The sequence below is a fragment of the Branchiostoma floridae genome, chromosome 10 (assembly GCF_000003815.2).
Source record: "Branchiostoma floridae strain S238N-H82 chromosome 10, Bfl_VNyyK, whole genome shotgun sequence".
In the NCBI taxonomy this organism is placed as follows: domain Eukaryota; kingdom Metazoa; phylum Chordata; class Leptocardii; order Amphioxiformes; family Branchiostomatidae; genus Branchiostoma; species Branchiostoma floridae.
In genome coordinates this window covers 5,454,161-5,479,080 of record NC_049988.1, presented here as the reverse complement: position 1 = coordinate 5,479,080, position 24,920 = coordinate 5,454,161, and the positions used below count along the sequence as shown (strand labels likewise).

Genomic DNA, 24,920 nt, shown 5'->3' with positions numbered 1-24,920 from the left:
TTTTTTGTTTAGGTTTGAAAAATGGCCCCCTAGTTCTGCCGATGTCCAGATATTTTTGCCCACTACTGACAAAATTACATGTTAAGGGGAATTGGAATATAATGAAAAACACGGCAGATACAGATTTTCCTCATTAAGTATACAAATTAAGTCCAAATTGGCATAATTTGTAACTTCATTATGTACATCCTGCCAAAGATACATACATGCTAAATATCATGGAAATCCGTCGTTTCTATGTTCCGTTTTGGTCCTTTTATCAAAATGAACCTGCTGTTCCGGAGCAAACATTCATCACTTCTGCCTCACATCATAAGGTAACTGCCACCAAGAAGTCAAGACCTTGTCCAGGTGAAAAGATACAAAAAAGTCGGCTTTCTGCTGCAGTACCAAGGTCACACACCAGGAGGCCCAAAATCGACCTTGACCTTAGTCCTTTCAACACATGTACACATATCAAATATCATTACCATACATCCCGGGGTTTTAAAGTAATGCTGACGACAAAAATCATTGATATCCATCAACAGCATCTCGAGTTATCTTGTCTACAGCCAAACGTACTTACGTACAAAGCCAGCTACAGCACCGTTGGTAAAAGCCAAGTAAACCATTTTCTCACCTGACCTTCCTTTTCATAACCGCTACACACCTACCAGATATTGTGAAGATGCCCCAGCATATCCTGAGTTATGCTGTCCACAAACAAGAGCACAAAAATACAATTGAAAGCCGTAGAACCGTAGGAAAACGGCAGGTAAACCCTTTTCAAACTTTACCTGCCTTTCCACAACCACTACACATCTACTAAATATCACTAACATCAAACTACAACGTTTTGAGCTATATGCTGTTGACCTACACATAGACCCAAAAAGTCCTAGCTCAACCGTTTCCCTACTCTTCTTGGCGAATGCAATGAAGTTTCTTTACTACTTCGCTGTTATCTACAAAAATGCTCTCGGGATTACTGCAATGCGCCCTGAAATATACTTCAAATCAAGCTGAAATGCGTTCTCTGCACTACTAATACTCTCCAATCTAAGTGAAGTCGTTACGCCATCACATTTCCCATCTTTGTACGTAGATAAATCAACCCCATGAGACTAAATTGGGCCCCGGGATATGTGGAAGGAATTTGTCAAGAATACCTCTACTGTAAACACTTGATTTATCTTCTCCACAGCTAACTTGGTACTGTATGTAAGGAATTGCAGTCCACAGGATTAATCTCCAACTTGGTCTCAAAGGCATATTTACATATTCTCTTACATAAAACAGTACCTAAATCTAACCATGCGAGCCAATTTATGATAAACCATTTCGACAACATCTTACAACCAACCTCAACCTTTTTACTGGGCTAGCGTGCTTTATATCATACACAACTAACGTCCCAATCGAGTGTGTATACTGTAAGTGGCTCAAAAATGTAAAACTTATACGTTTATGAATTATGTCATGGGCATCACATATAGTTTAGATGTTTATCAAGGTTTACCAAGATAAGTTAAGAAGTTAATAAACCAATTCATGTAACTCAAATATTTGATTTTTATTTCGTTTCATGTACCATTCTTCGTAAAATACATTTCAATGAAGTCGTATTTTTCAGAGAATGTTTGCCTGGTACATAACGGCATCTACTGAAGACAAATCGACAATTCTAAAACGTACTCCATGCTTGGCAGCTACCTAATGTACTGCGAGATTACAGACTCATTTCCAGTCATTCCAAAACTCCCTAACCCACAACCATTTAGAAGATAAAGAAATAATAATTTTTTCCTGAATTCAATTTAATCCTATCTATGCTTTGGGGGCCTTCCTGAGACGGGGGGGGGGGGCTGTTTCAGTCCCGTCCTAATCTCAAAACGGCCTTTTCAGGGGATGCTGTAGTTGTAACGTTTTATCTTTTTTGTCATTTTTGTAAACTTATGACAGAAAGTGACGTTATATATCCGCCATCTTGGATCGACAATCTTACATTTTCTGAAATTCTTTTTAAAATAACCCCAAACCCATTAGAAGTAGTCATTTCTGTGTCAAAATGTAGTATCTAAAACATACCTTAAGATAGCTGAAGTTAGCATAACCCACATCATAGTCGATACATAGTCGATGATAATCTAGAGTTCGGCGAAATCATACCTCCATGAAATATTTAGAGCTTTTGTAAATTTCATGCAAATGACTTAACATTTACATGATTTATGCATGGCGATGTTCATTATTGACTAACGTAGACATGTCACAAGTATAAAATTCCCATCATTAGTCATTATGCGGATTTGCTATTTTTGTGTATATTACCCAAATCAGTTCCTCATTTGCATATTTAGTATCTGCTTATGTTATGTTACGCACCTATTATAACTTACATGTGTTATATTTATCGAAGTTTAGCTATTGAAAACAATAGAATTGTACAGTTTCCTCATTAATTATGCAAATATAGTCAACATTTGCATAAAATGTATAGCATTCTAAACATCTTTCTTTGCCTAAGCTACCTGCTTGTCAAAAATGATGGCAATCCATCATTCCTTTCTATAGTTATCCTCTTTGGGGTGTCATGACAAAAACGCACCTGCAGTTCCAAAATTACATGTTAGGGGGCTGAAACTTGCCTCACTTTGTCATGACGTTAAAAACTATGTAGCACCCAAATATCAAAACCATATCATGTCCGGTACAAGAGATGCATTAAAAAAACCTGCTATGATAGAATAATCTCATTGATTATGCAAATGTAATTTAACTTTGCATAATTAGTATTCTATCTTGTATAACATTGTCTGGGGTACCTAAATACCCCAAAATCATGAAAATACATTGTTCCCTTCTTTAGTTATCCACTTCAGAAGTTTTTGACAAAAATGCCCCTGCTATCCCAAAACTAGACGCTAGGGGGCCAAACTTATGTCACTTATTTATAGTTTATTTTAAGTTTATAAGTGAATGAATGAAAACATACATGTCAGAAATTTAACTGTCGTAGCATCAAAGCATAGTACAGAAATCAAACAAAAGGATCCACAAGGAGATATGGCAGGAACTGAGGTTGAAATATATACAATTAGAGTCTTGTATATAAATATTGGTCTTGGAATCCTGATCCTACAATCGTTTGAACTGTGAGAGTGTGGGACACCGCTCACAAATCGACTACATTATGACTCGTAGAAAATGGAGGAACAGTATCAGGGATTGTCGGGATTTTTCGTCATTCTCTACTGTAGGATCAGACCATCGAATGGTATCCTGTATTACCTGCCTGACAGTCTTAGGTCATCTAAGAAACCACCCCAGTCAAACCCTATGAAAAGGGTAGACTGGAGAGCAGTAACCAGGAACCCTACATTGAAACACCAATTTGCTCTTGATGTGAAGAACCAATTTGATGTTCTCACAGACCCTTCTGATGACATTGAAACAACTTACAACAACTTGATCGAGGCAACAGAAGAAATCGCTCTCTCTACACTACCTAAGAAAAAGAAATCTAAATCTCCACCGTTGAGTTCTCACACTCTTGTCAACGATGCACGAAAAGAAGTGATTACAGCCAAGTGTATGAGAATAGAGCCACCAGAACCAGCTACAAAAATCTTAGAAAAGCCCAGAGACACTTGGATGAAGCATATGCAAGTGCTGAAGCGGAATTCACCCGAGGAAAAATTGTTAGCATTGCCCATCTTCATGTCACGAAACAACACGATGCTGCCTGGAGAACTATCAACGAACTAACCGGCCGGAAATCCAAACCAACCGTCAAGTTAAAAGGGGGATCTCCAGACGAGAGGAAAGAGAACTGGTTAACACACTTTAAGTCCCTTCTAGGCTCAGCTACAAGAACTCCTTCTGACCGACAACTCAAGATGGAACCTGTAGTGGAACAAGAACTAGGCATCTCAACAGATCTTTTTACCTTAAGTGAACTTGAAATAGTTCTGAAATCGCTACCTGCTAATACGTCTCCTGGACTGGATAACATACCGGCCATTATCTGGAAAGACCCTGCTTTTCATGACCTTTTGTTACACTTGTGCAACCAAACTTTTATGTCACACAGACCTCCATCATCCTGGCTCAAAGGAGGGATTGTGCCAATACCTATAAAAGGTGATTTAACATCTGCCTCTAACTATAGAGGAATTACTCTCACTCCGATTGCTGCAAAGGTTTATAACAAACTTTTACTTAACCGTCTTAATCCTGTAATTGATCCTATCCTTAGGAGGAATCAAAATGGGTTTAGAAAGGGAAGGTCAACTATTTCTCAGATACTCGCAATACGTCGTATTATTGAAGAGATGAAGAGATGTAATAAGGAATTTGTGTTACTGTTCGTGGATTTCCGTAAAGCATTCGATAGTATTGACAGAGATGTAATGTTTGATATTTTAGCACAGTATGGTATTCCACAATGTTTCATAGATGCTATTAGGGCTTTGTATAGAAATACCACAGCCTCTGTGATTACTTCTGATGGTGAGACTAGTTCATTTGAGATAGTTACTGGAGTTCTCCAGGGTGATACTTTAGCACCATACTTATTCATTATTGTACTTGATTATGTTCTAAGATTGTCACTGGACACAAATGTAAACAAAGGTATAGAAATCAAACCACGAAGGAGTCAAAGATATCCTGCCCAATATCTGACTGATCTGGACTTTGTAGATGATCTTGCACTAGTTGCTGAACAAATCAAAAATGCAGAAACTTTGCTACAATCTTTAGAAGACTCTGCATCCCTAGTAGGAATCTACTGCAATGAATCTAAGACAGAGTTCATCAGTAACATCATTGGACCACTGGAACTCAGATCCTTATCCAGTGAACATTTACAAAGGGTTGATAACTTCAAATATCTTGGCTCCTACATCATGTGTCCTAAAAAGGACTTTGAAATTAGGAAAGCCCTAGCATGGGAGGCAAGCAACAAATTGGACAAAATTTGGAAGTCTAATATCCCTAACAAATTGAAGGTCCAAGTATTCACTACTCTAGTGGAACCTATTTTGCTTTATGGTGCGGAAACCTGGACACTTACTTGTCAACTACAAAACAGATTAGACGGGACTTACACAAAGTTACTTCGCAGAGGACAGAACATATCATGGACTCAACATGCTACACTCAAAACCATATATGGAAATCTACCACAGCTATCCCAGAAACTGACTCACCAAAGGGTAAAATTTGCGGGACACTGTTGCCGAGCAAAACAGAAATTAGTGTCTTCTGTTCTTCTATGGAAACCAAGTGGCCGGGTACATTGCAGAAGTTTGACTTTTACGGACACTTTGACTAGAGACTCTGGTATACACTTTGATAATTTAGAGCAAGCTATGTCAGATAGGGGCCTTTGGGGTGAAATCTGTACTTGCCTGGTTCCGACCGCTGGTCGATGATGTATGTATGTATGTACTCGCCGATGTTTATTGGGACGATAAGGTGTTCCAGAGCATCGCCCATGAAAAAGCTTTCTTTATGTGTTCAGATTTGACTTTAGCCATCTGGAGTCCACCTTGTGACCTTAGACAGGTATTGTGTGTGTGTATTTCTGACAGTTGGGAGAACGATGCAGTAAGACAGGGAGGAGTTATGCAGTTAAATTCCTTGAAAACAAACGTTGCCTTACTTCCTTTATGTACATCAGCTATTTGGACCCATCAAAGACTACACAAGACGTCCCTGCTTGATCGAAGATGACAAGAAGAAGAATGATATGTTTGGCAAGGAATGGCAAAATTACTTGAAATGACATTGTTTGAAATAACTAGAAAATACAACTTTGTTCAATTTTCAATCCAGCCCTGTTAAAATTGTTGCAAAGTCTATCTAAATATCCGACTGAAAAATGCTGCCCTGACTAAGATGAATGCAGCATTAGTGTCTGCCAACCAGTGCAATTAATCACAGACCCTACAGTTCACACCAGGTTTGTCATGTTGTACAAGCGTTTGGACGGCATTGATTGGTTAATGATTTTTGTTGTACAGATGTGAAGGTGGCAGTGATATATTTCAAAACTGTTCAGAAGTTAATATTTGGTTGATGTGTTTGTGTCATATAGATGTTCAGACGGCAATGACTGGTTAACGACTTCATGGAACGACGCAGGCTGTCCCATACAGGTAGGCTTATTTACATTTTTATTATTTTTCCTATTTGTCTTTGTCAGATAACACGATACGATGGTTTTCAATACGCTGTGAACCTCTTCAAGAAATAAGACGCACAACTCAAATACAGGTGCATAATCAACGTCATATAAAGAAATGATGATCTTTGTTCGCGAAGTCCAGCCAAGAGAGACGAGATAAAGAAAAAAGCCTTCCATGAATGTCTACGAAAGTTCAAATCATAACAAGTAGAACTAGAAAGGCAACATTCAGTTAGGCTGACGTTTGGCTGAACGAACCCGGATGTGATTTCCACGTCTTGCGGGGCATTTTCTCCGAGGGCAACAACTTTTTATCCCCAAGGCTTGGAGCTTATTGATTACACCTCGTGTACATTGTTTTTTTTGGCAATGATTTTGTATCAATTTGGATAGCTTCAGTTTTAACTAACCCATTCTGTCAATCATCATGTATGCACTCAATTCCTATCTTGTTTCCAATGTCATACATGTGCATCTTGACAACCGTATAGTTAATGCACGGGTCAGTATTGAAGATAAGCAATGAATTTTCAGTTGTATATCTTACTATTCCTATCTTTACTCATGTCAGAGGTTACAGTTTACAATCCTGAAGCTGTAGAAATTAGAGGGGCACGATCTTTAACTACAGACAATCATAACGGTAGTACTGCTGACTACTGTAGATAAATGTTGGTACCTAATGGGGTTAACCTTCCAGGGCTCGGTAGCAATGAAAGGGCAAATGGAAATGCATTAATCAGGTGTACACATAAGTTTGTGATACAGATTACATACAAACATAGATCATATTGAAGATTTTCTACTGTCATACAACACCAAAATCTGCTTACCTAGAATTTTCAGTCGCACTTCCGTCGACCTTCTTCAGGAGTGATGATTCAGTTAGTCTGATCACGTGACTTAGAGACACGTGACTCGAGTAACGAATCATAAATGCCTGGCAGGCGATATCGGCCCCCGTCTCTGTTGAGTGTCGGCTGGTGTGCTCTTATGTAGATGATTCCGGTTCGGTGTCCAATATTTGTACTTTGTCCAAGATGATGAAATGAATGTGCTGCGACACCTCCGACGAGGCCGAGCTCTTTCTCCTTTGCTCCAAGAACCTAGTCTTGAACGAGCGATCAATTTCCCCAATGTATGATTCTTGGCAGGGACCACGGGTATTTCCTCCCTGACACGGGATGTGGTACACGGCGCCACACTTATCCTCCTTCTTTGTTTTGTCTTTTGGTGCCACCGGTGACTGTCGTAGGGTACGTGTAGGTCTGAAATAGGTTTGTATGTCGTGGTTCTTGAAGATCCTACGCAAAACTTCAGGGCACCCTTCACGTAGAGAAGGATAACCAACCCTCTGTTGTTCTGTCGTGTGGTAAGGTTGGGTTGTGGTCACGGGGAACAGTGGATTTAGGTGCCGCAGCTTTGTTTATCGCCCAAGACGGGTACCCACACTGCTTAAGTGCTTGTGTTACGTGTAATGTTTCTTTTTGTCTGTTGATAGGGTCAGTGATAATAGCGTTGGTGCGGTGTAAAGTATTCTGACTACGCTAAGTTTATGCTCTAAGGGATGATTAGACTTAAAGTTCACATACTGATCTGTGTGGGTTGGTTTGCGATAAATGTCAATGTCCAGAGAACCGTCCTCTTTAACAACTGTCACGGTGTCTAGAAATGGTAGGGAGTTGTCTTTTTGTTCCTCAAAAGTAAACATAATGTCGGGGTCAAGGCTATTGATATGGTCAGTAAATTCCTGTGAGTAAACCTGCGTAACTCATGAACCAACATCGCCTGCCAGGCATTTATGATTCGTTACCTTTCGTGACTTTCTTCACGTCTCTAATTCACGTGAGTAACTGAATATCATCACTCCTGAAGAAGGTCGACGGAAGTGCGACTGAAAATTCGAGGTAAGCAAATTTTGGTGTTGTATGACAGTGGAAAATCTTCGATATGGATTACAACAACACAGATGTGCTTTCATGCAAATATAGATCAGCCGACTTTTAAATCAAGAATTGAAAAAGTAAGTAATCAGGTCAGGGGTTAGACCAGTACATACATGTATAAACCTATTTTCTTGAATCGCTACACATTGAGTAAAGTCATAATGCATTCCACAAGAGCTCGGTGAATACCTCTTTTCACTTTTGTTCTTAAGTTTCGACATTGAATAATAATAGACTGACTGTCCAGTGGAATATCTATGAGACATGTGAACTTGTACAGGAGATCTGCTGTGGCTCAATTGTGATTACGATCTTGAAAAATAGCTTTGGAGCGTTGACGTTGAACCTATTGATAAATAAATAAATAAACTGCATTGAACCATATCAATCCCACATGCTTAAGGTCAAGAATCCTCCATGCAAAGAGCTAGAAACAACATCGAGGCCCAGCGTGTCCCCAAGCATGTACAGCTCAACAGTGACATCCTCGATACATCCGTCACTAAGCCAGGAAAAGACTAACACACCTCATAATCCTATACAAGGTAGGTCATGAAACATTATCGTACTTAATACTATACTCCATACATCAGGTATAGTGAAAATATGTATCGGCTTCTTTAGCCCTATCTAGACCGGGGGAGAGGAGCTTAAAGTGCCTGCGCCAACTTTGACGCTGTATAACTGCTGATCGACGTGTACTAGGACTAGTTGAACTTGAAGGTTTTTCCAAAAAAATTGTTGGCTATAATTTTACAATAAAACTGTGATTTTTGGTGTTGCTCGGGCATAATTTACTATACTAATTTCGGTTTCAACATTGAGGTTTCTAGGTTTTCTTGGTGAAACACATTTGTTTTCCTATATCATTAACATCTGATGTATTTCTGTATTACATTTATGATTAAATATTGATAATCATGCTAATTCTATGACGTCATTGGCGAAAATCCAAGATGGCGGACAATATAATGAGCGACAGTATAATCGGGTTATTTTCCCTGAAATTTCGCCGAAGCCTTTTATTTTTCTACAAAACACATTTATAGGAACGTTTTTAGTTCATTTGCATTGAGTTTTTGGGTTATATCACCTCACCTCACCGGTCCCACCATGGGGTTATATGCAGGAGAATAAACGTATTTTTAGAAAATTCAAGATTGCCAATCCAAGATGGCGGACGTAATTTTCTAAACATAAAATGCCTTTGGAAACAGAAGTCTTAATATCAACGATGCACCTTTAATAGTGAACGTTTTGTTTAATACCTTGAAGTATAATTGAACTTCCCCACAGGCGGTTTTACATAATGAATTCGTTTTATTACATTATAAGTAGGGCATTTTACATCATGACAATTACAAAATTACAGAAAAGACAACACTTTTGAGTGCATCATTCGCTGAAAAGCCGAAGGGGGATGAAAAAGCCCCCTGGCCCCAGGAATTCCAAAAAATCTCGGTCTAGATAGGGTTAATAGTTTTTTTCCACGATTCACAAATGATCTTATGATGCCATTAGCAGCCAGGTAACTAGAATTTGCCACAGTGTTAAAGTGAGCAAGTGTCCTCGGTTTTTTCTTTTGATTTTGTTGAATATTTTCCGGCCAAAGAATGTGCATTTGGCCACTTAAAACATTGCATTAAAGGGAGGAACATAAACTGGCAGGTTTTGGACTGCCTTTGACACATGTTCACAAGACGTCCTTCACTTTTTCTGGCATGCACTAGCTTTTATTTCGAGACCAAGTATAAACTCAAGACCCCAACTGGCCAAAGTACATATTTATGGGTGAATTAATACTTTATATACATCAACAGTTAACTTTTTGTCCTAGTAAACCCTGGAAGACTGACACCAGGACCAAACCTTCCACCCAACTATAAAGTACCCCGAGAGGGCAGGAGTCTAGAAACGGACGCCATTGTAGGAATTCTTGTAGGAATGTTCATTTTGATCGCCATCATTGCTTGGACTGTGCATATCTGTTCCAAAAAGAAGTCGGAACCAAAGGTTGTTGTTGTACAGGTAGGTTAGTCCTTATTCACACTCTTTATATAGCCTGCGTTGTTGCAAATTTTGAGGTTGTTCCAAAAAACCAAGAAACGGTCATCATGAATTTTCGTCAACCTTCGTCAGAGACATTGTTGTACATTGTCCCCTAACAAAGTAGTCTTGCTCCGCATTCAAAATTTGAACTTGGTCAAGACCAACCATATGTTCAATACAATTTTACAACTATGGATTCTACCAACACAAATGAGTCTTCATTCAAAGCCATAACTTTGTAAAAACAGCCACACACATCTCTTTAGTTTGCGCTATGTAGTCATCAGCGAATCAGATAATCTACCAGCACATGTCAGGCTGATGTTTGAGCCAACCATGCCTCACGTCTTACAGTAAAAACAACGAAGAACCAAAACAAACAACGCTTTAAACAACAGAGCGGCCATTGCTTGCTTACTAGCTATTCGATATAACCATTCTCTACAGCTTGACATTTCTTGTGAATTTTAATGATTGTATTAAAATCCAAGAACGGGTTATTTTATAATAACTGATATTTTGTTGACGAAGCAAAGCCAGATTTACTCTTAAACAAAGCTGGTAATCCTGCTATTAATCCAGTAAGACTGTGTTTGTTTTAGTATTTGGTTGTGTACGTGTGGTTGCAATCTTGAATTCATTTCATCATTTGATGTTAACGTTTCCCGTCGTCGTACTACTAAATCTTCCTTTTGAATTTGTAATTTCAGATATAGTCTTCAGTTTACCTTGAAACGTTGGCAGGGAACATTCAACGCATGACATCCAGAACCCCTCATCCTCCAAATGTTGCCGAGAGATTGAAGTGGCTGAGGCTTAATGAGCAGTGTTTTATAAAAAAAATGTAATCCGTCCCTTACCCTGCAACAAAGGTAACGTATGTTTGTAGCTGCAACCTAGGACTAAGTGATTAAACTGGATACGTATCGAAAGTATTGTACTATGCAAGTTTAAATTCTGCTCAACTTTTTATTGCACCTTGCTTTACATAACGCAGTTTATTGTGTTTCATTAATGCCTTCACAGATATAGATGGTGCAGAAAAAATTCAAGCAACCTGCGACCAGTGGTCATGACTTTGTAGATGACTATCACGATGTCTTCCATAACCACACTTGACAACCGAGGCCTTATCGTCATCGTGCTGCTAGATCGTCCATCGTAGCGAGGAAACCAGTACACAACCGGAGTCAGCTAGATTATTGTCATTAGAGTATTATTACATGCTATCTCAGTACGTCCGTGTTATTCTGTTGGAAAGAAATCGAGTATAGAAATAAACAACTTACTGTACGCTCCAAATTACTTGCTGTGTAATTCTAAATCCCGACCATTCTACAGGTAGGGGGTTCACCTGCTACATAGACTTTCAACACTATTTTGATGTTTTCATTCTTTGGCATTGGATTTGTATACACACAAAAATTGCCCGCTCTCGAATTTTACAAAATACGCGAAAATACAATATTTTACAAAAGTTAACTTTGCTCATATCAAGTCTATAAGGAAGATACATTTGTCTCCAAGAAAAACTCGTACTTTATATCAATCAGCAACGACAATTGATGTACTGGCGCAATAGAATAAATTTGGTGCAGCTATTTACATGTAAATTCACAAACTTAGGGCTCAGAGATCTAGTCAATGCATTTCATACTGTCATTTTGGTAAAGGTAATAGTTTGCAATACAACATGATTTTGTCATTACCTTATATTTCACTCGTGTTTGTATATTGATCTCTCTCTATATGTATATGTAGCTTAAATCTCATCATCCATTACATGCACCGCACGTTCGAATAAGAGCTAGAAGAACTCATAACTTTTATGGATAAATTACACAGCTACATAATGCATGCATAGATATGTTGAATTACTACTTACTAGGTACCATTAACTATATGAACTATATTTCATAATAAGCATCCGTCAATGTTCCAACTGTCATAAATTACATGTTACATGTATTTGAGTCTTAAAAAAGAATCACTTATAATACAATTTCCTCAATATTAATAAAGATCAAGTCCTTATTTCCATAATTTACATTTTATGTTGTACATCTTTCTCTAAGCTGCTATATGCCCCAAAACATTATCACCAGTTGTTTCTTTCTAGAGTTTTAGAATTGTCTAGAAACGTCCCTGCACTTATTTCTGAACACAACAGCTATTTATCACATAACTAGTGCAAAAGATGAAATATCAAAACCTAAAAACCGGACGATCTGCTGCAGACACCCGAAATCGACCATGAGCTTCGTTTTGCCAACCGCTACCCACATACCAACAACAGCTATTTATCATAACTAGTGCAAAAGATGAAATAGCAAAACCTAAAAACCGAACGATCTGCTGCAGACACCCGAAATCGACCATGAGCTTCGTTTTGCCAACCACTACCCACATACCAACAACAGCTATTTATCATAACTAGTGCAAAAGATGAAATAGCAAAACCTAAAAACCGAACGATCTGCTGCAGACACCCGAAATCGACCATGAGCTTCGTTTTGCCAACCACTACCCACATACCAACAACAGCTATTTATCATAACTAGTGCAAAAGATGAAATAGCAAAACCTAAAAACCGAACGATCTGCTGCAGACACCCGAAATCGACCATGACCTTCGTTTTGCCAACCGCTACCCATCTACCAAACATCATCAAAGTCTATCAAGAGGCTCATTAGTTAAAGCTGCACAAATTTCCGGAACACAAACAGGCACACAGGCACGAACACGCCGACACACACAAAAAAGATTTCACGGGGGGGTGGGGGGTGGTGGATTAGGCGCCTTGGCCATCTTACTTTTCTTCTTCAGAAAAGCTTATCTGAGCAGAATACACGTTATCGCGTAGTTCCCAGAGTATATCCAGTTTCTTGAGTAACTGCTATTTGTCATATCTTACATCTTATTACCTGATGGACGAACAACATTACCTGTTATCGACGTATGTGATACCTATAACGGGACCGGCCCCCAGTTTGCCGCTTTACTTTTCACAATTTTTCAACGCTTAACGAAAGATTTGATATTGATTTTGTGGTTCTTCTTAACATGAAATAAGCGTCTTGACGTCTATAAAAAGATGACGAATGTTAGCTAATGCTTCTTGAGATGCGATGATCTTGGCTGATCCAAGTGGCCGCGTTCTGTGGAGAATGTTACCTCGTAGTGGCAGAAGGCGGAACTTACTATGTTTACATAACTTATTTATAATACAGTTATATTTCAACAGCATTGTTTTCCATCCCCTGTAACAGGAAAGTGGTACGTACAATAGAATTCAATATCTAAGAATTATTTTAGATTAACCCTTTTTATTCAATTGTTTAAAATCCATCGTAAAAGTGGCAATCTCAGAGTACACCCCGAGACGCCCGTCTTACGTCGGAAAGATGCTGATTGACCCTTAACTGCTAAGTCAGACAAGAAATATTTTAGTTCCGTTTAGCCCATTTGAACCCTCTCTTCCTCAAGACGTTGATCTTTTCGTTGCACTGCTTTAACTCCATTCCTTGTATTCGATGGGAACATTGGGGACTCATTGGTCATTGTAAGTATTGATAAGCATGTCCAACCTTTATCGACCCTTATACTAAGAAATTGTTCATTTCAGTTGTAATGATGTGACACTAAGACGTCCACAGCTGGTGTCTTTGATTAAAAAGTATCAAACGTTGCTATAAGAAGTAACCTCCTAATTTGATAATCATGATAAACAAAGCAAACGAATCAAAAAAGGTATTGTAAAATATCACGTTTAATAAGACCATGATAGATACAACATAATATACTTTATAACATATACTTCATTGCTTGTTTTAATCAACAGTATTTTTCGACGTGTCTCTAATCATGATTCTATGTTGTTCCGTCGGTAGTAGTTTTGAGGATGTATTTGCTGGAGAAAATCGAGGATGACGTCACTGGGATGGTCTATGATGAGTAATGTAATGCTGACGATGTAGCTTCCTGATATCCTGACCTGAAATAAGAAATACACTGATTATAAAACGAAAACGTTACATACAAAGTAGTTGAATAATGCATATGAATCCTACAAGGTTCATTTTTACGCCGTTATTAAGTTATTTGTATGAATCTTCACATATATGTACCAGTTGTATGAGAGTATGTCAACACACTTAACCTATCAACACAACAACGTCGGCAGGTGTAAAGAAACCTTCCGTTTTGTGCCTTTGCTAAAGTAGATACAATATTGTTATTTTAAAATTGAGAGTTTTTAGTATAACATGAAATTGAAGCATTGAGATACCTTGACAATAAACTTACACCACCTCACCTCTAACCGTCGCCATGTCACCAAACCAGTCAGATGTTGTGGGAAGGGTTGTAGTGGCGATACTGTCAGTCTCCGATATGTGATCCCTACAATGTAGATACGTACCAAATAAGGAGAACGCTCAACCAAAGTTCCCGACGTTAAGGAGAAATTAGATCTGAAAAACAAAACAACGAAGGGATGAGACCAAGATTAAAGACTGCAACTAAAAAGACTGTAAAGTAAAACTTGAATCCTCAAGAATTGTCTGTCGAAAATCCAAGAAGATGTGTGGTGTGCCCCTATGGCTATGTACGCCAATAATGGATTTCTCGATAAAGTCTCAAAGTTTCAAATACATTACTTGATAACGCAGTTCTCTGAATACTGTATTACAGCGTCAGGATATGGAAAGTGGTCGGCGTAATTTTCTTAGGATGAGGCTGCGGTCGTCGCATTTAGGACCCAGCCCAATAACGGTTTTTTTACGTGGCGTCGGGCGTGGCGTAACTGGTAGAGCGTTCGGCTCGGAACCTAGAGGTTCTGAGTTCGATCCCCAACGTGCCCCGCCCCGAGGCTGTGTCCTTGGGAAAGGCACTTTACACGACCTTCCTTACCTCACCCAGGTGTAAAAATGGGTACCTGACTTCGGTCAGGGAGGTAAAAAGGACTACCTTTACTTTCTGTCTGTACTGTGTATGTGGCACTGTTAATATAGGTTGCAAAAACTTCAGTGCAGTGCCACATTGTCCCCGTCTGTCCAAAATCAAACTAGAAAAAAAAATGACGGTTTCGCTAAGTATACACGCAAAATCATGTCCCTACTACAACTTTGATGTCATTTCTAAACACTAAGATAATAACATTTTGAGGCCATGTCGTTGATATCTTTAACTGCTTTAGTTGGATATCCCGTGTAAATTAAAAGATTTGACGTTGCGACTAAACATTTAGATTTAACGTTACGAATGTCTGTGTCTACAAAACCGTCTTGGCCTGCTGCCATTTTCAACGTCAAAATGACGTCACAAATGGCGTCATACAGAGTTTAGGTACCATCTGGGATAATTGTATCGGCGATCCCCCCGTCTAAACTGCGTTAGGGAGCATTCTTCTTCAGAGGGAAGTTTTATGTTCTAATGAAAAATGTTCCATGAATACATAATCAACATACCTTTTATGAAATTCCAATTGTCGTGAATTACGGGGTGTTTATTTTGCAAAACAACATAACATGTCACCAAACCCATGCAGACCCCATCTATGTATTCCCTTTACGAGGTATAGATACTTCCTCTTTAGTGAATATTTTCGAAATAATGAGGAGTGCTAAGCACACCACGAAGGGAATTGCTTATGTGATATCAAAGAACACATAACAAGACAAGCTTTCTTATCGCGCCTGAAATTGGTTTTGAATTTTAATAAGGCATTGTCAGGCACACTTAATGTATGAAGTCATACACTGAGATTGATCAATTCAGTATAAGGGTAGTAGAATACTAAATGCTTTTTGATGCTCGTGAGGATGGTGTCAAGTAACATGCATTTATTAACTTCATAACTTTAAAACTTACCGGCAAATAATACTCCCTTCCGGACTGAAATACCCCATTAAACAGCGGTTAAAACTGCCTGATATGGAAACTCTCACCTGGACAACAACAACGTCCGCTTCTGCCTTCATCTTGGAGCAGACGTGAACAGTCCAGGCCACAATCGCGATCAGTATCACTACTCCAACAAGTATCCCTACTATCATGTTTGTTCCGATAGTTCTTTGTCTCCTTTGGTTGTTTTTAGGATGTTCACTGACAGAGAACAAGTTTGGACCTGGAGTAACTCTGCGGGGTGATAAGGTGATCGCATTTCCAGCTGTTGGTCTGCTTTCTGAAAAATAATCATATTAGTGTGTAAAGCAGTGTCGACAAAAAGACTGGTGACTTTGTAAGGTGTGGTCGCCCTTCGTACGCATTACGAAATTCACTAGGACGGAATACATGTGAACTGTTGGTAGCAATAGTCTTTATCTAAATTTATATACCCCAATAATGGGTAACGTTACGTATATTATCGAGCACAAACAGAATCCATCCATTGATAGATTTCATTAGCTTGGTACGAAGCAGAATCACTGGCACAAAAATCGTATATATGTTTGAAAATGGGATATATCTTTTAAAAAGGGGGTCAATTCAATCCATATATGTTTTGAAAATGGGACATGTCTTTTTAAAAGGTGGTGAAATAAATCCATATGTGTTTTTAAAATGGGACATGTCTTTTTAAAAGGGGGTCAATTCGGTCCATATATGTTTTGAAATGGGACAGTATTTGTAAAAGGGGGTCAATACAATCCATGTATGTTTTGAAATGGGACATATCTTTTTAAAAGGGGGTCAATTCAATCCATATGCGTTTGAAAACGGGACGTATGTTTACACACCATCTCCTAAAAACTACTCCCTGTCAAGGAAAAGAAACTATCGCTTCCAGAACCTCCCCCCGCTTTCCAGAACCTCCCCCGTTTTTCAGAACCTCCCCCGCTTTCCAGAACCTCCCCCCGCTTACAAACTTCCCCCTCTTTTCAAACTGGCGCAAATTTAATCTTCCGTGACGATCGGAAGCTTTTTATGTATGCACAGAGGAAGTGCAGGATTGCCTGTGGGCATTTTGCACTAGTCTAGTCAAATTAAGTTTTTAATATAGAAATGTAAAAACTATAGTTTACAAAGTTTACAACTAGTAAGCTCTAACATACTTGTTAACATTTTCCCGAGCAATGTTTTCTGTAATATGTTCACTATGCTTATTCTTTTAATGATAAGTCCTGTTTTGTAGCATTTGTACATAGTCAAACAGCTAAACGCATGTCGAGTTGCATGATGGAATAGCTCAGCGGAATATGAAACATATCTTTGTCAAAACTTTGTGAAGCAACTTGTTCAATATTTCGATGTACTAAGAATAAAATTCAATTCAATGAAGTTTAATGTCTTGTTTGCTTGGTTTTGTGAAGAATATTCAATTAAGCTACCACTAAGAAAGCAAGGAGAGAAGTGTAACAGTGGGGGGCTTACTCGCCCCTCTAAGTTTCTACAGAAGAGCCACGTCTTTCAGTTCCTGTGTTCTCGTAGCAAATATAGAAAAATAATTATTTTCGTCAGATTTTCGCCTTGAATTATTTATTTGTATTCCGAAAAACCAGTGATTTAAGTGAAAATTCCATGTAGTACAATGTTGGACGACTTGTTGCATTTCGGTTTGCTGCTGTCGTGCAAACGAAAATTACGTAAACGCTGCTGCTCGCAGAAGCAAGTCGCCCACCAAGTTGGCGCCCCGGCGCTGCAGAGCTCTATTTCTTGTTGTTGGAGCCATTCTCAACTTTCCACAATTTGCTATGTAATAAACTTTGTGTATTACGTAAATTTTGTTATCTATATTTGACCCATACTTGACCTTTACCTCATCCGTCATGACCTCAATGAAAAGCGGCCTGCAGGGCATTCATGAATAAATAAAGGTTCCAAGAAACAAACACACAATCGATCTGCACACAATATTGTTGTTAGTCAGTACAGTGAACTGTGTATATATGTACAAATGTGAAAAATCAATTTTATGATATAGTGAATTTTATGATATACAATGTAATCTAAGTGTAGATAAACCAACATACATGACAGAGTAGAATTGAACTATTGTTTTTTCATCAATTTTCTTTTCACAATCTCTCTCCAACAGATATATAAACAAAAGAAAGTGGTCTGTGAATCAGATAGTTCTTCAACAGACCTGTTGAAGAACTATCTGATTCACAGACCACTGTTAATTGCACCCATGCTTTTTGGGACACACTGATACAGTGCTGGGAATCATAGCAAACTTGCAACATGGTGAATATAACAGAACAAGTCTGCAGTTTCTCATAACATTATAACAAAGCAATTGTTGACAATTTAGCTTCACAAAATGAATATTTTTCTACTTTAGATTTATCATTATAGTTTTTAAAACTTGTTATAAAGAGGGATAGTTTGCAAGTTAGATTCATCTTTTTATGTACATAGAAGAAAAGTTGGTAATTAAAAGAAAAAAGTAGCATCAAAGCTCATCATTTTCCTGTAAGCTGTAGTAAAATTTACTTGTTTGTATATAAATTTTTAGAAATCTTAAAATGTTAATAACAAATGTGAATATTGAGCAAACATTCTGATTAAGTTCTAAATGTTGATATTGAGAAAGAAGTCAATAGCCTTTGAAGGTGTTGCACAATCCAAATAAGCTTAAAAGTTTGGCCAGGAGTATTTTTCATTATCTTAAAGACTTAATTGTATCTTAGAGGCTACAAAATATGTATTGGCAGTTTGACATTGTAAGGAAAAACACACAGTGAAGCTATGATTTTTCCGCTGAGCTATCCCATCATGCAACTCGACATGCGTTTAGCTGCTTGACTATGTACAAATGCTACAAAACAGGACTTATCATTAAAAGAATAAGCATAGTGAACATATTACAGAAAACATTGCTCGGGAAAATGTTAACAAGTATGTTAGAGCTTACTAGTTGTAAACTTTGTAAACTATAGTTTTTACATTTCTATTTTAAAAACGTAATTTGACTAGACTAGTGCAAAATGCCCACAGGCAATCCTGCACTTCCTCTGTGCATACACAAAAAGCTTCCGAACGTCACGGAAGATTAAATTTGTGCCAGTTTGAAAAAAGGGGGAAGTTTGTAAGCGGGAGAGGTTGTGGAAATCGGGGGTGGATCTGGTAAGCGGGGGGAGGTTCTGGAAGCGATCCTTGACAGGGAGTAGTTTTTAGGAGATGGTGTGTAAACATACGTCCCGTTTTCAAACGCATATAGATTGAATTGACCCCCTTTTAAAAAGATATGTCCCATTTCAAAACATACATGGATTGTATTGACCCCCTTTTACAAATACTGTCCCATTTCAAAACATATATGGATCGAATTTCACCACCTTTTAAAAAGACATGTCCCATTTTCAAAACATATATGGATTGAATTGACCCCTTTTTAAAAGATATATATCATTTTCAAAACATATATACGATTTTTGTGACAGTGATTCTGCTTCGTACTTGGTTGTGAATGCGCTGTTAGACCACAGGCGAAGATCAGTGATTCTATGTGCGCACACAAGTATACGTGTGTAATAGGTGTGTAATTGCTTTATTGCGTACACTGTTTCCACCGTTGGAGGAATATCTAGAGAGCAAGAAGGATTTTCTGAAGATCGGTGAAGGCAGAGAAAGAAGCGCGTATAATATTTCAAATACCCTTTTCTAACTAATCAACCAGACAGAATCTTATATTTATAATTTACACTAACATGCGTTCATCTAAGCTATAAAGGTCCCTGTAGTTCCAAGCACTATAAGCAAGCGATAATACGCCCGGAAATGCCAGGGCACCTAAAATCTATTTAGTTATTGGTAGAACCTACCCACATACATAATGATACACGCAAAATTTGATGGCAATTTATCTATCTAAAGCTCCTTGAGTTTTTTCCTAATCTAAACATAGTTACAAACGCTGCCAAAACATAACCTTCTTGAACAAGGTAATTACCGTTTGAGGTAATGACAAGCTGCTGTGAGGATGATGTCGGCACTGGTGTTGATATCGCTGTCGGAGCTGATGTTCTGGGGGGGAACGTAGTTAACTCGGATTTGCCGATACTCAGACATGGCGGGAATTTTGCCTATGTAGAAATTGAAGAAAGACATTTCAGTTGTCAAAGACGTACATTATTCCCACGTTCACTGTGCATGCTAATGGTGAACACATCCACACGGTACAGTGTGGTTATCCGGGCGCTTACAAAATGTAAGTCTCCGTAATGCCATGCAGCGCCGCGGGACACGAGGGATAAAGTAGGGATCATGGTAGGAGCGGATGTTTATTAGATTGAAATCGAGCATACACTGAAGGTAAACCACAAGGAAGCAAGATTTCCATAGACCAATACATGATGTTATAGTGTGGCACTTACCAGATCGTCGCATTCTGCATCTTTCCAGGATGCTGTTAACCAATCATTTCCATCGGAGCATCTGGACCACGAAAGGAAATACGTTTCTACAATATCCCTGGAACAAGGCTTATTAATGCAAACATTAACCAACCTGCAATTTACCATCATGTACGGGGTCACACGGTTTCAAACGACTGGGATAAGACTTTAAAACTGAGTCCCTCGAGCTATTTTTCTACACTCAAGTCTCACAGTTAAACTAATTCCATGAATAACTCTACATTTTTCTAATTTGGCTTACACTTTGTTGTTTGCTACTTGAACCTCATTCTATTACTTATATTCGTCAATACATTATTAGCTAATTATTTTATTTTTTATTTCTTTATGACCTCCATGAAATATTCGATATTCATGGACGTTATATTTACCTCCATGAAAAATGGAGGTAATAGTTTTTGGTGTGTGTGTTGGTATGTCAGTGTTTCTGGATATCCGGATATTTGTGATCGACATAACTTTAACAAGACTGGCATTAAAAATTTTATTGCCATGACGACGATTGAGGGGAACAACAATACCACTCAAATCAGAAATAGACTGGAACTTCCCTGTCGCTCTATCCTTGGCACAATATACTAGCCCACCTTGAACAATTATATTTGGCTCTGAATATGATAACCATTTGGATGCCATCATTCAAGATCATGACCTCTGTATGAAGTATTTCCTGTCTGCCTGTGGCGTATGGCTTGAACAAGCTCTAGAAAAGAAAATGTATCCTTCATAACATAACATAACATAACATAACAACCAACACAACGTGATCCATTGTGCAGTTTCCCTGTCTACCACAAGTTTCAAAGGAAAAATTCCTCCAGGGAGCCAGTGTGACCTACATTCCATCATTGCATACCAGAGATACATCTGGAACAGATTGGGGATTGGGGTGGGGGTGGGGGTGGCTTGCACACCCAGAATACTGCATTCCTGTGGCAAAATGCTTGTGCAATTCCTAGAATTTTTGCAGACTGAACGCAATATATACCATTTGACGACTCCTATGAGGCGTCGTCAAAATCCCTTCATGGACTACGGGGTATTTGGTATAGGTTGGGGAGACAACAGTCAGGGTCAGTTTGGGGCCCCTTGTGTTTAATCTTGGTACTGCAGCAGGACTAATCTTTTAAAAATCTTTTGTCCTGAACATGTTGTGGTCTGTATTTTGTTATGGCAGATAGCTTGAACAGGGGTGCATAAGCATTTGAACCTTATGGGATTCGTATGAATCTTATGTGATACACACAAATCACTATGCGAAATCGCGTGAACCTTATGAAAATCACACGAATCACGATTTGATTTGCTTGAACCTTACGTGATTTGCACGAACCTTATGCAAACCGGCTCCAGGAGAAGGCGAGTTTTTGAGCGTTTCTACCCGTGATATTTTTACCTCCATGAAAAAATGGAGGTATAGTTTTTGGTGTGTCTGTGTGTGTGTGTGTTTGTGTGTGTGTGTGTTTGTGTGTGTGTCTGTGTGTCCGCATATTTGTGGTCAGCATAACTTTGGAACTTCTTAATGGATTTTAATTACATTTGGTATGTGGATATATGTTGGAAAGACGAAGGTCAAGGTCAATTTTGGGCCCCCTGGTGTGTGACCTTGGTACTGCAGCGCAACTTCCGGTTTTGCTATCTCGGTGTTCTGAACATTCTATGGTCAATATTTTTGAGTATTAGATAGCTCTTGTGCTCAGGAAAAAATGACATAAGTTTGGGTCCCCTAGCGTCTAGTTTTGGGATAGCAGGGGGATTTTTGTCAAAAACTTCTGAAGACGATAACTCCAGAAGGGAATAACGGATTTTTATGGTTTTTTATATGTAGGTACCTTAGACAATGTTGTACAAGATAAAATACTAATTATGCAAAATAGGAGTACATTTGCATAATTAATGAGAATATTCTGTCATAGCAGTTTTTTCAATGTATCTCTTGTCCCGGACGTGATATGGTCGTGACATTTGAGTGGTAGATAGCTTTTAGCGTCATGACAAAGTGGGGCAAGTTTCAATCCCCTAACATTTAATTGTGGAACTTCAATTGTGGAACTGCAGGAGCGTTTTTGTCCAGACACTCCAAAGAGGAACGACGGATTGCCTGCATTTTAGGTGCAGGTAGCTTGGGCAAAGATGTTCATAATGATATGCATTTTATGCAAATGAGAACTCAATTTACATAATAAATGAGGAAATTGTATAATTCCATTGTTTGCAATAACTAGACTTCGATAAATGTAACACTTGTTAATTATAATCGGTGGAACATACGCAGATATCAAATATGCAAATGAGGAACTTATTTGCATAAATTATGCAAACATTGCAAACCAACTTAATGATTAATGATCTGAATTGGGAATTTTACTTGTGACGTGTGTACTGTACATTATTCAATGATGAACAACACCATGCATAAATCATGTAAATGTTAAGTCATTTGCATGAAATTAACAAAAGCTCTAAATTTTCATGGAGGTATGAGGTCGCCGAACTCTAGTTATTTCAAAGTATTGAATAGAAATATACCATGACGAATACGTATTTAAAACATGTGAAATCTTCTTCTTCATTTCTTCGCGTCACATCATATTTTTCCGCCGCTAAAGATCGAAGCCGACATCTTGAAAATCCCGCTCCGCCTGTCACACTGTGACACTGGCAGTAATTGCGCTGATTTTCGCATAAGGATCGTGCAAATCTCATAAGGTTCGTGCAAATGCTTAGGCACACCCCTGTTGTAATGTAATGTAAGGAAGAATTCGGAAGGATATATGGTTGGGCCGTTTTTTCAAAATCGTCCAAAGAGCATAACGGAATAATTATGAAATGTTGACTTCATTTGCATGCAAAATCTATATTTGCAGTGTTTTCCATTATAGGACTCAAATATATGTAACAAATATGGTTTGTGGCAGGTGAATAATTTTCATAATAAATGTGAAAGTTTAGTGTACTATTTCACCTTAGTAAATGATTGGATTCTCAAAATTGTGACCTGTGTTAGTTAATTAGAGGTGTGCATAAGCAAGCATAAATTATGCAGATGTGAAAGTCATTTGCATAATCAGAACATCTCATGGAGGTATGAGGTTTCTTGTTTCACGAGCGTTTGTGTGTGTATGTATGTATGTATGTGTGTGTCTGTGTCTGTCTGTCTGTTTGTTAACAAGATAACTCATGAAGGGCTGGGTGGATTGGTTTTCTATTTGATTTCTTGATAGGGTGATGAAAGCTGGAAATGATTAGATTTTGGCCCCCCTAGCGGCTTCTGTTGGTACTGCAGCGTAACGCCCGGTTTTGCTATCTCCTGCCTGTACTGATCAAGCTATGGTCACGATTTGGGAGTGTTAGATAGCTCTTGTGCTCAGGAATAAGAGACATAAGTTTGAGCACCTTTACGAGCAGTTTTGGTATAGCATTGGCATTTTTGTCAAAAATTTCTCAAGATGAAAACTCAAGAAAGGAACAATAGACGTTCATGATTTTTGGTATGTAGGTGTAAGAGTTGGGGGGGGGGGGATGTTGGTTAGCGTCCCTTACTCTTGGGATCGATTCCACTTAGACGACGAGACATGGAGAGACGCGGGACATACATCACTGGGACGTTAAAAAAATAAGGAGACCGTACTGTTCATATACGTGAATGCAACTCTCGTTCTCTTTCTTGTTTGTTTGGCGAAGGTATGTGTTCGTGGAATTCTACTTAGGTATTGCCAAGAAGAAGTTGCGTGATTTTCTGTGATCGTTTTGTGTACGTTATGTTGCCAGCTGTTTTTTGCACAATGGATTATCAATATTATCGTCTGCGATGGCGGTAATTGATCATAATTGAAGCATACGTAGACTGATTCGATTGTCAAACATGATTGTCAAATGTGATTGTCAAATGTGATTGAGGAACATTTGTTGGTGTTTTGTTCAGGCTGATGTTTGTGGGTAAGGTGTTTTCACATTTCTGGTAAGATATCACACATTTTCGAGTTTCGTTTCTTTCCTCCTGTTCATCTTTTTTTGTTTGTTTGGGACACATTCTCCAGTTATGCTCGTCCAAAGTTTGAAAGTAATAAGCGCCTGCAATTCAAAAAGGCCTCAAGGGGGCCAAAACTACTTACAACACTTGCTCACTGACCCAAATCACAACCACAGAATGTCCAGAATATGTTATCAAAAATTAAAGTTTGCCGCAGTGCCGTTAGGGGCCCCATTATTGAACTTTAACTTCGTTTTCGTGACCCCTATCCACCTGGCAAATATCATCAGTATCCATTCAAGGCTTTTCGAGTTATGCTGTTGACAGGCAGACAGACAGACACACACACACACATATACCAACGCACAAACACGCTCAAAACAGAACCCTCCGGCAAAAGTAATAACGTCAT

At 38.6% G+C, this 24,920-nt stretch overlaps 2 protein-coding genes across 6 annotated transcripts in view; one reads left to right on the top strand and one right to left on the bottom strand.

Moving 5' to 3' along the window:
• The window catches only part of LOC118424292 (plexin domain-containing protein 2-like), a 64,359-nt gene extending 52,474 nt beyond the window's left edge, over positions 1-11,885 (top strand). Inside the window, exons 11-14 of the mRNA XM_035832839.1 lie at positions 6,086-6,146; positions 8,525-8,666; positions 9,959-10,149; positions 10,881-11,885. Of these exons, the coding sequence (XP_035688732.1) occupies positions 6,086-6,146; positions 8,525-8,666; positions 9,959-10,149; positions 10,881-10,886 (400 nt within the window). The 3' untranslated portion in view covers positions 10,887-11,885. The remainder of the gene's footprint in view (positions 1-6,085; positions 6,147-8,524; positions 8,667-9,958; positions 10,150-10,880) is intronic.
• Positions 11,886-13,922: 2,037 nt separating this feature from the next.
• LOC118424522 lies at positions 13,923-21,119 on the bottom strand. 5 transcript variants are annotated; one of them, XM_035833101.1, is made up of 5 exons: positions 20,494-21,119; positions 20,070-20,202; positions 16,120-16,355; positions 14,460-14,572; positions 13,923-14,165 (listed from the first exon to the last, which is right to left on the bottom strand). In XM_035833101.1, exons 1-4 carry the CDS (start codon positions 20,641-20,643, stop codon positions 14,552-14,554), a joined length of 540 nt encoding a protein of 179 aa, XP_035688994.1. In that variant the 5' UTR covers positions 20,644-21,119; the 3' UTR covers positions 13,923-14,165; positions 14,460-14,551. The 5 variants fall into 5 exon arrangements, with proteins under 5 accessions (XP_035688994.1, XP_035688996.1, XP_035688995.1 ...); XM_035833103.1 differs by having other exon boundaries at positions 14,477-14,572; XM_035833102.1 differs by having other exon boundaries at positions 14,487-14,572.
• Positions 21,120-24,920: the final 3,801 nt, after the last annotated feature.

Excerpts from the sequence above, each read along its gene's own strand:
- LOC118424522 (XM_035833101.1), bottom strand. The coding sequence starts at position 20,643 with ATGATGGTAAATTGCAGGTTGGTTAATGTTTGCATTAATAAGCCTTGT. Across the intron at positions 16,356-20,069 it reads GCTTGTCATTACCTCAAACG|AAAGCAGACCAACAGCTGGA; the intron begins GTAATTACCTTG and ends ATTATTTTTCAG. Across the intron at positions 14,573-16,119 it reads CGGACGTTGTTGTTGTCCAG|GGATCACATATCGGAGACTG; the intron begins GTGAGAGTTTCC and ends TCTACATTGTAG.